The sequence below is a fragment of the Eurytemora carolleeae genome, unplaced genomic scaffold (assembly GCF_000591075.1).
Source record: "Eurytemora carolleeae unplaced genomic scaffold, Eaff_2.0 scaffold181, whole genome shotgun sequence".
NCBI lineage: Eukaryota > Metazoa > Arthropoda > Copepoda > Calanoida > Temoridae > Eurytemora > Eurytemora carolleeae.
This window is the reverse complement of record NW_019396084.1, coordinates 259,072-275,094: the sequence shown is the minus strand read 5'-3', so window position 1 is coordinate 275,094 and position 16,023 is coordinate 259,072. Positions and strand designations below refer to the sequence as shown.

Genomic DNA, 16,023 nt, shown 5'->3' with positions numbered 1-16,023 from the left:
ATAAAACTAGTTCAGAGAAAGGCATCCAGGATGGATCAAGACGGGTTCGACAAGATGAATTACAGGGATCTGCAGAAACTGGCCAAAACTGCCGGAGTCAAGGCGAACCTACCCAAGGCTGAGCTGATTAAAGCGCTCCAGGAGAACGCAGCCAATGACTCGGGTGAAGATTCCTACCAGGAGAATGCCCCGAGCAAGACTGAACCTTCGAAATGCGAAAACAAGGACGTAACCAAGAACGTTCTCAACACTACATTTGAAGTAGAAGATACTCCGGAGGAGTCTAACGAGTTAAACCGAACTTTCGACAAACTAACTCCGGAACCAGAGAGAAGAAAGTCGACAAGACTTTCCGTTGAAACCTTGACAACATCTTCTCGTTTTGTCGAGATAATGAACTCTCCTAAACCAAGAGACTCGTCCTCCGGACCTATAACACTCTCTGTTCCAATCAGACCCGGAGCTAGTGTAGGGAAGAACACTCCCAGAGTATCTAGCGCTAGAAAACCGACAGGACGGAAGTCTCTGTGTACACCTGGAGCTTCAAGAAAGGTTTCTACTCCCTCAACCCTTAAATCTATTCGTAAAGATTCGGGAAAGAAGATCCCAATGGCGACCAATATCCCTCGCTTTGTCAAGTTTGCCCGAAAAGTTCCAGATTTCGCAAAGATGCATGAACGAGAGTTCATGAAGATGGAGTCTCTGGACACATACCTGGACAAAAAGAAGAAGAGAACTGAAATGACCATGGTGCAGATGAACAAGGCAAAAACCCTGGCTGAGGAGCACAGCAAGATCATGAATAAGATGAAAAGTAGAACTCCTGTCTCCAAGTTTGTTCCCGCTGTTACCTCCACGTCCAAGATGAACCTCAACTTTGGTTCCAGTACTCCCGGAGATAAGGCTCCGTTTAAGTTTTCCGCTGCTACCGCTGTTGTGTCCAGCAAAAAACCGGAGCGGGCCCAGGTCGGTGTTAAGACTGCTACCAAACCTAAAGTTACGTCTAAAGAAACTGAACGGAAACCTATTAAAACTCCTGCTGAACAACCTCAGACCCCTGTATCCAAACCTCTTCACAATATCACCAACAAGAGTGTCACAGAGACTCCGTCCTCGGCCCGTAAGGCATTTGATCTGAAGGCCAGTCTTGCTAAACCACTTGGATATAAACCTCATCTTGGCAAACTACCGACTTGGGGAGATAAGAAGGTTGGGAAACCAAAATATTATTTGATCTTGAATATATATGCGAAGTAATGAAACCCCAGCTTGTGAGCAAAATTCAAGAGTTAGTTGAATAGTTAATTTCAACTAAATAATGCAAGATTTATAAAATCCGCAATTTTTTTCTCCCAAATCCGCATCTTTAAAATATTTAAAAGCACTGTTAGACTGTTGACTTTTTGCATTCTAATAATAAAACTTGATTTATAAAAATGTAAATATTTTTAGAAGGTCACTGAGTTACGCAATGTGTCTGTGGCTGAGGTAACAGAGAGGACTAGGAATATTATCCGCGGAGTTAGAATGAATAAGAGAGCAGCACTGCTTCTTCAAAACAGGAAGATGGAGTAGAATTGAACAGGACGAATTAACGATACTTAGATCATGTTGTATCGTATTGTAATTTTGTTTTAACCTATGTACTCCGAATGTACAAAGTATAGTACCTTATTATTAAACAATACGCTTATATATTCTTAGAAGAAAATATCGTAATATTCATATTTTTGTTCAGAAATGTTTATATTTTATGATATAAAAATGAGTATATTATGTTTCGAAATATTTGTAAATATACTGGTTGTGTTTACTAGAATAATTATGATACAAAGGCAAAGCAACCTTGCAGAAAAGAGACAATATCAAATCTTCATCTTAACAAATTAAAGTACTTTAATGGCTTTTGGCTTATTTTGTCAGTTTTACGAATTTGATAATAAAATAAATGGTTCGCCTCTTGAGCATATTTTCTCATGTCAAACTTGAACCAAATTGATTAAATGATGTTTTTTTTTTGTGTGTTCAGTTTTCTTGTATATTTCTGTTTCAGATGAAAGCTTGGTTGCCGGAAAAATATTAGACTAAAAATCAGGTAGATTCTAGTTCATTATTTAGATATAATCTTGATGTCTAAAATCTAAAGGGCTCTGTAAACGTAAACTAAGTGAATTTTAATTTAAATAGCATTTACGATAAATAGTTTCTTATGAAGTCATCTACAAGCTATTCTGTTTAAGTGGAAAATATTATTATTATTGATACATTACGCATTACGCAAAGTGCCAAAATGTTTTAACGAAATATTTTGCCAATAAAGATCATTTTTTTAAGTGAGAATACTGATCCCCAAGTAAGAGTCCCCAATAACCCCCTTTTTACGCCCCTGACGATATTAATTAAATTATCCTCTTAACATGGCGGAGATATAAAAGTCTATGTGTTAAGAAAGAAAATTACAACGATTTATTCACAATGGATAAGAAAAGCTACGATATCATTTCAATATTTTATCAGATTTAAAAGTAAAAGCGCTCTAGATCTTTGGAATCGTTTGTCTCTTTTTTTATCCCAATGATATTTCTTGATTTCTGAAATATTATTTTACTTGCGATTTTCTTCGAAATTAAATATTAACTTGTAATATTATTGTTTACAGAATGGCTGGAAACGCAAGAAAAATCGGAAAATATGGTTTGGGTGCTGTAGGAGTACTGGGGGCTGGTGGAATACTTTACTCAACTTTGTTAAAACAGGTAAACTTAACTTTTGAGTTTTAAATATATGTAATATCTCTTGTTTTTATAATAGTAGGCAGGCGAAAATATATATATTTTTTTTGGTATAATGCATTAAAAAAGGTGCAAAGTCGTTCCCCACTTGATGTCCAATTTTTTCCCCGTAAACCATCGGTTTACACTTTTTAGTAATGCATTCTTGAAATTGCAACCGGAATTAGATAAATCTAAAACACCCCATCCTCTCAACTCACGTCGCAGAACTATCTTCTGATTAAAACTTTGTGGTCCTACGTTTACTTTGTTGTTGAGGATGAGTTGTGTGAGCTCATATTTTATCCTGTTCATAGTGTCTTAAAATGTTTACTAATTTACAAATACGCGATAATGTTTAGAAGAAGCTCGAGGTTGGAGCAGCAGAGTTGAGTAGAGAGCGTCCTAGTGGTCCTCTGCTATCTAGAGCAGAACAGATTCAAAACCTGAAAACTAAAGAATTTGATGTCCTAGTGATAGGAGGGGGAGCTACAGGTCAAGATTTGGAATTATTTAGTGTTAACACTGTTTTACTTCCGTTGTTGAACAATCGCAGATTTCGGGGAAGAATGTAGAGTATATAATTGATATAATTTTTATGTGATTATTTAGTATCTCGTAAGATAAATACGTTACTAATTCTTACATGTTCATACTAAATGGGAAACATTTTGTCAACCCCCCACCCCCCTATCTTTTCCCGCGGCCAGTAGGGTTCATGATTGTCGGAGTTTGGGCGGAATAGGAAAAAGTGGTTTAACTAATGTACTGTGTATTGTTCTCTTTATTTTTTTTACGCTTTTACCCCTGAACTTCACTTATATCCTTCGAAATGACTTTTCTAGAAAATATAGATCCCTGGTATAGTAAGAAAGAATTATGCTTCCAGAGGAGGAGTGAAATATGGATAGAACATTGCCAATGAAACTATTAAGAAATTTCAATAAAGAAAATATTAACGATATTTTTAAGAGTTTTCTCAATAGGTTCGGGATGTGCTCTGGATGCTGTAACAAGAGGATTGAAGACTGCCATGGTAGAACTAGATGATTTTAGTAGCGGTACCAGTAGCAGGAGTACTAAACTTATACATGGAGGAGTCAGGTAGAAGTACTAAACTTATATATGGAGGAGTTAGGTAGGAGTACTAAACTTATACATGGATGGAGTCAGGTAGGAGTACTAAACTTATACATGGAGGAGTCAGGTAGGATCCAAGGGGCAAAATATTAACAAAAAACTGCCAAAAAAAACTTTTTTACTTTCTAAACCCAAATCTGAACTATTGAAATAAAGAGAGATTATAAAAATTCCTGATTTCTGAATGGCTCATCAAGAAATAAGCGAAAAAAAGACAATTTTTGATTATTCTGCTTTGTTAAAAAAAATCAGTAAATCATTAAGAAATTACTTACCAGTGCGGATCCAGGAAAGTTAAATGGATCCTAAGCACTGCATGTAGGAGTACTAAACTTGTATATGGAGGAGTCCGGTAGGAGTACTAAACTTATACATGGAGAAGTCCGGTAGGAGTACTAAACTTGTACATGGAGGAGTCCGGTAGGAGTACTAAACTTGTATATGGAGTAGTCCGGTAGGAGTACTAAACTTGTACATGGAGGAGTCCGGTAGGAGTACTAAACTTGTATATGGAGGAGTCCGGTAGGAGTACTAAACTTATACATGGAGGAGTCCGGTAGGAGTACTAAACTTATCATATATCTCGTAGATATATATCCAGATACATGATTCACAATGTATTATCCAGGTACTACATGTTACCAAGCTAATTTTATAATTATACCTAGATACCTACAGAAGGCTATAATGAAGCTGGACTATGAGCAGTATAAGATGGTAAAGGAAGCTCTGCATGAGAGAGCTAACCTACTAGAGATAGCTCCTCACCTCTCCTTCCCTCTACCCATCATGCTTCCCGTTTACCGTTGGTGGCAGGTAGGATCAAGAAGATATGATGTCAAGCAAAATCTAGTGTGTTTGGCAGGGAACGAATATGAAGGATATAACATTTTTAGATGCATTATTTAAATGATTTTTAAAGTTTACTTCACATTTGACTAGTTCAGTTTAATATATGAAGTTTTTAGTCTCAACCAAGATATTAAGTGTATTTGTAAACTTTCACTATGGGTTGGGTCGGGCTGGGTCGGGTTTATATGATTCTATTATGCAGAAAATTACAGTATATTATGTTAGGTTCCATATTTCTGGGCTGGAATAAAGGCATATGATCTTGTATCTGGGAGTGAATGCTTGAAATCCTCGTATTTCTTGAACAAGGAGCGCGCCCTTGAACTATTCCCTATGCTGAAGAAGAACGAGCTGTGTGGAGCTATCGTCTACTATGATGGTAAATATCTAATTGAATATTGTTGAAGAATTACCATTTCAGAAATAAAAGATTTTCCAAGGTTTAGGGGGGTGATTTTTAAGAAAATATACTCCCCTCAATAAATATGATTTAAAATTTTTTTCTGGTGACCTGAAAATTACTTTAAATATTTACAATTAAGCCATGTCTATTTGTTTGTATACACTCATTAATTGGTCCCTTCGTCTATACATATACTTAGCTTGTCTGGCTGTTTGTCCGTTTGTATCCAATAAACGTCAACACATTTTTTGTGGGACCTCGCGTGACCCAAGGGAAGGTTTATTGATGATCGAATTTTCAAAAATTGCCTCCATCCAAATTCTATTTTTGAAAATTTTGAAATCCATGAATTTTTGTTTATAAAATCGCAATCTTTGTTTGTTTTGTTTTAAAATGTTCACAATTGAAATGGAAGATGCGAGCGTCCTAAAAGCCTAGTTGAATATTAATGTTCTGTTTATTCTGCAGGTTGCCATAATGATGCTCGGATGAATATAAGTATAGCTATTACAGCAGCTAGGCATGGAGCTAGTATAGCCAACCATGTCAAGGTTGTAGATTTGATTAAGGTAGGATTGCATTCACTCTTCATGGGGTTAACGTTAAGTAATATTTATTCAATCTCAAATGTTAAACACATAAATTACAGCTTCTGATAATCTGTTGAAGCAAAATTAGATATCCCTGTCAAACAAGAATGAATTTTTCGGAATATCGTATCGTTAATTTTCGAGTTAATATTTTGCACTCAGTTTAATGATCTGGTGACGCCTCATCGTAGCATGTTTTATTGAACTAGAACAAGTTTCTCTCTGTATAATCCCTGATCTCGTAGTTTCTCTAATATATTCTGGTAGTAAACTGGTGTTCGTGTTTTTCATTGTGTACTCCAGTCTCATCTCACAATTCTAACTCCAAATACCTGACACCCCCCTCCCCAGAGGGGCCGGAAGGAATAATAGTTTTCATGACATAAAAAAGACATTTAAAAATCTTGACACCTTTTTAATAGTTTAGCATTTTAATGAACTGTTCAATTTCCGTTTTTAAGTTATTTTAACTATCTGTTATCAAGGGAAATGATTGATAATTATTAATTATATAAAGGTTGACGGTAAGGTTCAAGGAGCTAAATGTAGAAATGAAATTAACGGAGAAGAGTTTGAAATTAAAGCAAAATGTGTGATAAATGCTACGGGACCCTTCACGGACTCAATCAGGTTAGTCTCAATACTATACTATGTAAACTTGAACATTTTAAGGTTCCACAATATTATTGATTTTCAAAAATAAATATTAAACCAATTTCCTTTTTTAGCGATAATAAGTTAATGGGACTTTAATCGTTATTTCAAGTGACATTCCATTCAAAAAATAACATCTACTTTTTTTACTCCAAAGAGGTTTGCTCCATCACCATCACCGAATTTTAAAAAAGATATTCACAACGGTATCCTTGAGATATCAATTTTCCTAATTTTGAAAACGAATTATTTTTAATTGGTAGTTTTTCACAAAAGTGACTTGCGCATTTTTTTCTGCCGGAAAACATACAGGAATTATCAGAATTAATTATATATTTAAACCTAGAAAGACAACAATATCTTCCACATAAATGATAAGTTAAAGGTTTCAATGGTACCGTTGTGAATCGGGCATTGTCATTTTTTAATGGAATTGGAGGGTCACTTGAAAATACGCTTTTATTATATTTCAGGAAGATGGATGATGGTAAGGCTCGTGAGATAGTGTGCGCTAGTGCCGGGGTTCATATTGTTCTCCCAGACTACTATTCTCCATCTAACATGGGTTTATTAGATCCAGCTACTAGTGATGGTAGGGTAATCTTCTTTCTTCCTTGGCAGAACCATACCATAGCTGGTACTACAGATACTCCCTGTAAGGTAAATATGGTTGGTTTGGTTGACCTTACTGATTGATTGATTGATTGATTGAATGAATGATTGAATGATTGCGGATTGATGGATGGATAGATGGATTGATGGATTCAAAAATTGTTTTTTTATTAATTGATTTATATTTAGGTAACTCATTCTCCTGGACCAAGTGAGGCGGATATACAGTTTATATTGAAGGAAGTGAAGAATTATCTAACTCCAGATATAGATGTTAGGCGGGGGGATGTTCTCTCAGCCTGGGCTGGGATCCGTCCTCTAGTCAAGGATCCTAATGCAGAGGATACTCAGAGTTTAGGTTTGTATTCTATACTGAGGGTCTCATTTAATACAATAAAATATATCTTCTGGAGAAATAACATGAAGAACATAGATTATATTTTAAAACTTAATTTTGAAAAAATTCAAATCTAATAAATATATTTTGGTTAGTTCGGAACCATGTTGTTCATGTATCTGAGAGTAATATGATAACGATTGCCGGAGGAAAATGGACAACTTACAGAGCAATGGCTTCGGAGACGGTGGACGAGGCCTGCAAGGTTTATATTTGATTTTGTATTAACTGAAGAACAAAGTATCAACAAATAAGAACAATTCCTAGAACTAAGATTACGTCGAATTTAACTATTAATTTCTTAAGATTACTGGGTTGGATGTAGGACCAAGTGTAACGGATGGAATGTTACTGGAAGGAGCACACAACTGGACTCCAACCATGTTTATCCGTCTTGTCCAGGTAATCATGCTGTAAAACTAACATTAAAACTATAATTCTTATAGGATGATTATTGAAGCAAAAAATCTAATATTTTTCAAGTTTTTAAAATGTTATGATGCTTTTGTTTAATTTTGCTTAAATAGCTATATGTAGAATTAAAATTGCCTTTTTTATTTTATTTTTGCCTGAAATAAAACTTCACTAGAAAGCAATATTCTGATATATAACTCTCACCCCAGCCCCCCCCCCCCTTCCCATATGTAAATCAATAATTGTCAGGATCTGGGAGTGGATACTCAAGTAGCGCAGCATCTAGCAGCAACCTACGGAGACAGAGCATTCTCTGTTGGAAAGATGGCATCTTTAACAGGGAAACGGTGGCCTATAGTTGGAAAGAGAATACATATGGAGTTCCCTTACATTGATGCAGAGGTAGAAATATCCTTGAACATTTACTTTATTAATATTTTTAGAAATTTAGGGATATTTTCTTTGTCCTAATTCAGAATAAGTTATTAAAGTCAAGGGCTGAGGCACAGTTAAAGATTTTTTCTCAACTTGATTTCTATTTTTTTGGAATGAATAGGCCTAGGCAATAGGCAAAATTATGCCTGTAAATTGTTGGAGCTTCGTGTTTTTATTATTATCGTTATTTCTGTTCTCTAGGTTCGCTATGCAGTAAAGGAGTATGCTTGTACTGCTATAGATATTCTTGCTCGTAGACTTAGACTCTCCTTTCTTAATGTTCAGGTCAGATATTATTTTAATTTATAACAGGATTCTGGATTAGTCAATTCAAGGCCATTAACTATTCAACTTTTTATTTGTAATTTCTTTTCAGAAGAACAAAAATGAGAACATGTTATACAAACTTGTTTTAAATAAGATGATAAAATATACAAGAACAAAAACAAAACAAATTTGTGAATCTGTTAAGTAAAGGGTGTCAAAAAAAACACTTCAAACTTTTTTCTCTTACTAGCTTAATTATTAACCGATCATTATGAAATTATCACAGTGTCTCTTGGACGTTAGTATTCCATGATTAAAAAATTATTGAATTTTGTCTACACGGCTCTGAATAAATGCTCTTTATCTCTTGGGGAAGGATTTGATCACTGAACAGCCTAACGCCTGGGATAACCAATTCTCGCCACACTGCTTCAGATAGAGATTTTCACATTTTTCCTTGCAACCTTTTTTTTCCATGACCCAAATATTTTCAATTATAGGCCGGACATTATTTAACTTTTTGGATATTGTCCAATGTAACCCAAACTTTGATTGAAACAATTGCTGACAGCATAAGAGGCTGGTTGTGTTGGCTTTATATTAGTTTCGTTATGCTCGCAAGCTGAGCCCTCATGGACCATATTGGAGTTTATATACACAAGGAAAAGCTTTAGGATAGTATAATATATATTCCTTCTTGCAAAAAAATATTGTCCCATAAGCTTGACGTATTGGTCCCCGGCAGGTGTTCTGCTTGTTGAAGGAGAAGTGAAGGAACTGGATCTGTATTTGCCTAGAAATGGTGGTTTACAGTGTCCTCCAAATTGGTGTTGGGTCATATATCAGATCCACCCTCAACTTGTAATCTGTAAACTACAAAGCTGTTAAAAGTTATAAGCGTACATTGTACACCTGTAAATAGATTTTTGTCACTTAAAGCAAGTTATGGACCTCCTTCAGCGTTGTTATTTTATTTTTTTTTTGTAGGTAGGCTGATCAGTTTCATCCCCTAGAGATAAAGAGCATTTATTCAGATCAGCGTTGACCAAATCCAATATTTTTTACCACATAGACCTTACATCCTGGAGACTTTGTGATATTAATTTTATTATGATCGGATAATACTTAAGCCTGTGGGAGTAAAAGTGTAAAGTGTTTGGTTTTTTGACATCCTTTAGATACGGATTCGCGCGCTCATTAAAAAAAACAAAAGCAACAAAAAAATTTTTAAAAGTTGTTCTGATTAATGGATTAAAAAAACAAGACCAAAATAACATAAGTCATAAAAGTTGAATTTCCAAAGTGGGGGGAGGGGGGGGGGTAATTACAGATCATATACGAGGACATACGAGTATTGATCTGAAGGTTTCCCCATCTTGAGAAACCCAAGCCGCCAACGTAAGATAAGTAATACACCCGGCCAGAAAGGCAACTGTAATATAACCAGAATAAGCTAAACACATTCAATATTAAACTGAAGAAAAATAGACGAGTTTTGAGACTAGTCATGAATAGATTAAAATGAAATAATGGCTTAACACTATAACATATTCTAGAAAATTAGAAATATTTTCAAAAATAAAGAACTCAAGGTTTTAAGAGAAATAATTATTTGTTAAATCAATCAATCAATCAATTAAACCATGAAAATAGGGCGGATGTCAGTAATAGTGTCTTATGATATAAATATATAATCAAGGTCTATCCAAAGTTGAAAATTTGACTCGGAAACACGTAATGTAAACATCTACAAACTAACCTCCCTTTATTTTATTAGTAGATTCACCACAAGTTTGGAGGGTGGTTAGCAGGACATCCCTTGAAGTCTGATTTGATTTAAGTAAATGTTTACTGTTTAGGCAGCAGAGGAAGCACTCCCTCATATTGTGAGTATAATGGCAGAGGAGCTGGGTTGGGATGACAAGGAGAAGGTTAGACAGACCGAGATGGCGGTCAATTTTCTCAAGTAAGCTATCTCAGATTTAATCCTTCATTTTGGTCTTCAGGTTACACCGCTATTATTTTACTAAATAAATATATTCAAGATTTATTAAAGACTAGCTGAAGAGCCTGGCGTTGCCCGTGGAATTAAAAAAATTTAAGAAAAAAAACAATTTTGATTTTTTTAGCCAATGTCACCACCACACTATCCATGAGTGTTATTAAAAAAAATCAGCCCATTCGGTCCAGCCGTTTGGTCGGCCAGAGGGAACATATATATAAATGTCTTGTTTTCGTTTCTTTTTATTTGATGTATATGTTTAATGTTTATGTAACCACTATTCAATAGTAAGCATTAAACACCTCTTGATTAAGATTAATCCTGTTCCTGTTTAGAACTGAGATGGGTAAAGATCTGAACAAGGCAAGCCGGGACGAAATACCGATTAATCTAACCAAGGAAAATGATAAACCTTTATTATCAAAATTATAATATTTTATGTGTGAAGCAGGACTGATTAGAGTTCACAAAACTTACTTGATTACTAGAATGTTGTTGTCATTATTGTCCATTGTGGATTATCTTGAGAAGTTCACATTGGTTTCCCTCTAGAATCAGTGCTTAGGATCCGGATCCGCAAGTTTTTGGCTTCCCGGATCCGGATCCGCAAAAATATGCAGATCCCATTGGCAAAAATATGCAGATCCCATTGGCAAAAAGTCAACCAAAAACAGCAACTAAATAAAAATTTCCTGATTTTTGAATGATTCATCAAGTATAATAAGCGAAAAATAAAAAATTTGAAAATTCTGCTTTGTTAAAAAAATTCAGTAAATCTTTAAGAAAGAACTTGGATCCGGATCCATTTTTTCCAGTGCGGATCCAGGATCCGAATCCGAATCCATATCTAAATTAAATGGATTCTAGGCACTGCCTAGTATAATTGTTTGCTGGTTTTTAGCCTTATTATGTTTTCAAGGTTTTATTATTGCATAGGCGGAGATTGCTGAGTATGTTAAACGTTTTAACGCATTGGACGAGGGAAAGAAGGGATATGTTTCTATCAACGATATCAGAAGATCATTCAAGGTCATTTTTATAAACTTAAATACTTAAATACTGGGGAAAACATACAACTTTAAAGGGAAATATTGAATAGGGGTTAAATATGCTCAGGGAAATTATCAGGGATAGAAAATACATTTTATATTGGTATTAGTACAGAGCCTGCGATTTAAAAACTTCGGTTTGAAACCCAGCTTTAAGACCCAACTCTGACGACATATTGTGTCACGTGATTGACAGCTGCGAGATCTTAGGCTCGACTTTTAAGGAGTTAGGCCCTATGAAAACAAAACCGACTTTGGTTGGTTTGTGTTGAGAATAAGAATCACTGTTGGGTCTTATTCTCATCGAAACCTGGAATACGCCAATACCAACCAAGAAAATCCGCCCACTACAACATTTAATCGGTTTTATGAACTGAACTCTGTGGAAAATAAGATGCAACTGAAATCCGAACGCCCGAGCCGTAAATAAGGCCTAACAGCAGCTCAGACCTTAATCTTATTTTCTTGATGTTTTTTTTAATCACTGGCAAAGTTTAGATAAACGGAGGTATGGAGGCAGAGCTGAAAACTTTAGAATTGTGGATATTGTGATCAATGCTTGATTCTCTCTTTTTCTTAATCTCGAGGCTAGTCCAATCTTGTGTGTGTATCCTGAGTACGAATTTAATGAATTTGAGCCACGTCTCAAATCCGCCAAAAACCGGTTTCAATTGAGCGCCTGGTTAAATATTGAAAAATTAAATACAATTTTAAGTGGAACCAATCATATTTGAGCCGCTTCTCAAATTTAAGCCATGGCTTAAATTATTTAAATTCGGCTTCTAAATGAGTTAAAAATTAAACCAATCAGAGTTGAGTATCTGAAGCCGGAAAATTTTGAATTTTGCGCGCCATTTAATGAGAGTTCTCTCATTTAATTAATTTTGAAAAACCAGTTTTTGATTTTTTTCTACTCATCCGCCGTAATCCAGTACAGGAATATTCAACAGAGAGGACTAAGAAGAAAATCAAAATTGTGTCCATTGGATACGCAGATCAAGCGATCGGGGTTAAGGGTATCTTAAGTTTTTAGCTCTGGTAAAATATTATGATTAGATTGATGGTTGGAAGTTACCTAGTGGAGAACTAGAGTGGGCAGCTCATGAAGTCAACCAGGAACACTACGGTAGCTTCGAGCTACCAGAATTCCTTCAGGTGTTTAATCTAACCATACATTTAGAATATGATGGTGGAGGTGAGTGGACAGGAGATACATGAACTACTCAACGAACTGGATACAAACCATAATGGTCAGGTTGAGGTCGAGGAATATCTGCAGGTCAGCGCGTCAACCCTAGACTACCGTTGGAATCTCTGATAGTTTATCCTTTGCATCCTCCTAGATACCTTGCATGATACTGTGGTTCAATTTATTGTTGTATGAAAGTATTTCTGATTCATTTCGTAGAAGACCAGCAAAATGTTTGCAGTTTGCAGTACCTTAACTTCTGTATTGTCACTTGAACCTGTTAAATTATATTTTAGATAAATCATCTTCCACTAATCCTTGTTGTATCTGTTGTGTGTGTTTTTTGCAAACACCATTTCATTGCATGTTTTCTTTGTATTTGTATAATGGTTCGTATTTTTTAGCAAAAGAAAATGTCAAGGCTGAAAACACAATATTCATTAAGGACTTAAAACTTCTTTCTGAAAGTTGATGCTGTTGGCAATTCCCCACATTTTTCAGTGGACTTATTTTTTTTAATATTTTTTTAGTTTTCCGAATTTTAACTTTGTAATATATTAAGATGATGTCTGCAATCAAGTCTGGAACTATCTCACACTCAAGGTTTGCCAAGATAGCTGAAGGAGAATATAAGGTAAGATAATCATTTATTTAGAACTCAAGTTTTAGAAGTCACGTCACAAAAATTGTAATAGATTACTTATTTAATTAACTAAAATTCTTCAGAAAAAATATCAAATCTTTTTTTTAATTAAAGAAACATTTATTTATTACTAATAAGTTAATGACTTGTTATTTTTAACCAATTGTTTAGTATAAAAATGAAAAGAGGAAACGAACAGTGTATCCCGAAGTAAGAAAAAGTTTAGTGCAGTGTGTATCAAATATGTATTTTTTTCAATCAAAGTAGGCACTTAAACCCTCTAGTTTTAATGGTTAATTACAGTTGGTTTTTAGGTCCTCCGGAAATTTATTCAATTGATTCATCTGTTTTTAATTTTATCGCACAGTATTTACGAGTTTAAAGTATTATGTCACAATTTAACACTCTATTTTTTCCATGTCTATTTTTATCAGAGTTTATATTTTCACATTACCTGCACACTTGTTTAAACAAAATAGTAAAAAATATGTTTAATTTACATTTTGTACCACTTATGAAGTATTATGTTCTTTAAAAATCTGTTATCTTCATTTCTAAACATTTAACATATTTAACATCAAATAAGCTGTTCTGCTTCCCAGGCAGGGGGGGGGGGGGTTGAATATCTTTCCTTCTATTTAAACTGATTACCTGTCAGATTCGTGCATAAAAATATGGGTTTAATACCTTTTTTGTTCGGGTTACTTCTTAGTAAACTTCCTTCCTTTAAATAATAATGTTATTGGTTGCATTTTCTCTTTTATTCATTTGCAACTGATCTACCCATCTTAAATAAAAACTATAATTACGTGTTTTTTAGCCATCACACTTTCCCCTTGTACTCCCGACCCTCTGAGAATCATGATTTAATCCTTTTATATTTTGTGCTTGTCCGTGTGCTTGAATTCCACATTTCACACCAAACCTAGCTAAATACTTGTTACGACTCATTTATCTCGTAGCAATTCATTTATTCACTAACTTATTTTCAATTCTTTAATGTGTCATTTATCACTAATAATAATCTATAAATACAATTATATAAATCAATTAACACCCTGCAGATTGTTTTGTTGGCTTGTTTCAATAAAATCAGCAATCAGGACAATATCCTTGAAAATATAAACAGGGGGAATATTCTTAAATTTATCTCAAACTTATTTTCCACCAAATTATATCAAACTTTAACAATGAATAATGAAAATTAAAATATTTCTCTTATTTGATTTGTAACTTAACTTTTATCTCTAGGATTATTATACTTCGATTTATGTTCTCTTAATGACATAGATGTTCAAGAATATTCATCGAGTTTATCTTCTTTAAACTTTAATACGGGGTAACCAATTGATTTTTTATTCCGAACCCCTTGAATTGGCCGGTGAGCCAAGGAAAAAAAATAATGCATTTATTAAACCCGTATGCAATACTGAAGTATAGAAGTGTAAGAAAACAATGATAAATTAGTTTCCCCTAGTAGAGCCCCGAGATATGATGTCAAATCTTGTTTTATTTGACATTATTATGTTTAGCCTGGAACCTACGGAGAGAAGATGGAGAGGAGTGGAGGAGGAGTTTAGATACAATCCGTCCTCAAAACAAGAACTAGATCTTAGATGTTTGGTCTGATTTAAATATCATTTTATCTTAACCTAACTCGACCGAATCAACTGAATGAACAAAGTTGAAACTAAGAAATTATTATGTTTTATTTGTTTCTTTACATATTTGGACCACAAATCATTGATAATTGTTGATAACCCCAAGTGATGCATGTTTGATAAAATTGTGAAAATGTTTTATTTTTAAAAGATCTGATTTATTAATTGTATTTTTATAGATCTGTTTTCTATTTTATTTGCTCAGAGTTAAATTCATAGTATTTTATTGAAATTTTATTCATATGTTCAGATGTTATTTATATAAATTGATTGAAGGTTAATTGGAACTAGTAGTAAATATTTTTTTTCTTTATTTCATTATTTCTTTCTGTTCTCTTTGAATTTCTTTTTTAGTTTTAATTTGTTAGGAAATAATTTTGTGTCTGCTATTTGTCAATCATCATTATTTTCTGCTCTTATATATCTTGAATCAGCTTCTCGTGTTTTTAAACTCTTTTTGTGAACTTTATAATCCAACCAGTGCAATGTGTCAAATGTCAATTTTGATATATTTTTAAGATTAATCTTTATCTGAAATGTCTTTTGTGCCACAACAAAGATTAGAATTCATAACTTCCCTGGATATTGTATCCGGCTAATTAACATGAAAAAAGATAGATTTCTTTTATATAAATTTTTACAATATGACCAATCTTTTAGCAAATTAGCATGTTACATGTCACATGAATACTCTTTATTGATCAAAATAAATTTTCCATATTTCACTTCATCATTCAGTGTGCGAGTCAATAAACATAAGATATTTATAAAACTTAGGGTCCGTTTGTTGTCTTTGAATAAAATAAACGGCTGATTCGATGGCGCCCAATTTTGTCTTGTGGTATCTCACATCACCCATTAGATATTGAAAAATTTATACTAAATCAAATTTCGATCTATATAAGGAAAGTATCCTTCGGAGCAAGCAAGTGTGCATCTAGTTT

General features: G+C 34.1%; 2 protein-coding genes across 6 annotated transcripts; both read left to right on the top strand.

Annotated features, from left to right (window-relative positions):
- LOC111717835 (nucleolar and spindle-associated protein 1-B) lies at positions 1-2,054 on the top strand (the record flags this gene model as incomplete). Its single annotated transcript, XM_023493293.1, is given in 2 exon segments — positions 1-1,209; positions 1,453-2,054. Coding segments are annotated over 2 exon segments (1,302 nt in total). The 3' UTR covers positions 1,576-2,054.
- LOC111717803 (glycerol-3-phosphate dehydrogenase, mitochondrial) lies at positions 2,006-15,804 on the top strand. 5 transcript variants are annotated; one of them, XM_023493253.1, is made up of 21 exons: positions 2,006-2,095; positions 2,660-2,756; positions 3,134-3,266; positions 3,758-3,875; positions 4,580-4,727; positions 4,989-5,142; positions 5,635-5,735; positions 6,274-6,386; positions 6,884-7,070; positions 7,212-7,380; positions 7,515-7,624; positions 7,726-7,821; positions 8,083-8,235; positions 8,470-8,553; positions 10,395-10,501; positions 10,873-10,936; positions 11,474-11,566; positions 12,767-12,865; positions 13,338-13,409; positions 13,590-13,628; positions 14,951-15,804. In XM_023493253.1, exons 2-21 carry the CDS (start codon positions 2,661-2,663, stop codon positions 14,996-14,998), a joined length of 2,184 nt encoding a protein of 727 aa, XP_023349021.1. In that variant the 5' UTR covers positions 2,006-2,095; position 2,660; the 3' UTR covers positions 14,999-15,804. The 5 variants fall into 5 exon arrangements, with proteins under 5 accessions (XP_023349021.1, XP_023349027.1, XP_023349033.1 ...); XM_023493259.1 differs by lacking the exon at positions 12,767-12,865 and adding an exon at positions 12,643-12,741; XM_023493265.1 differs by lacking the exon at positions 13,590-13,628.
- The last annotated feature ends 219 nt before the right edge of the window (positions 15,805-16,023 follow it).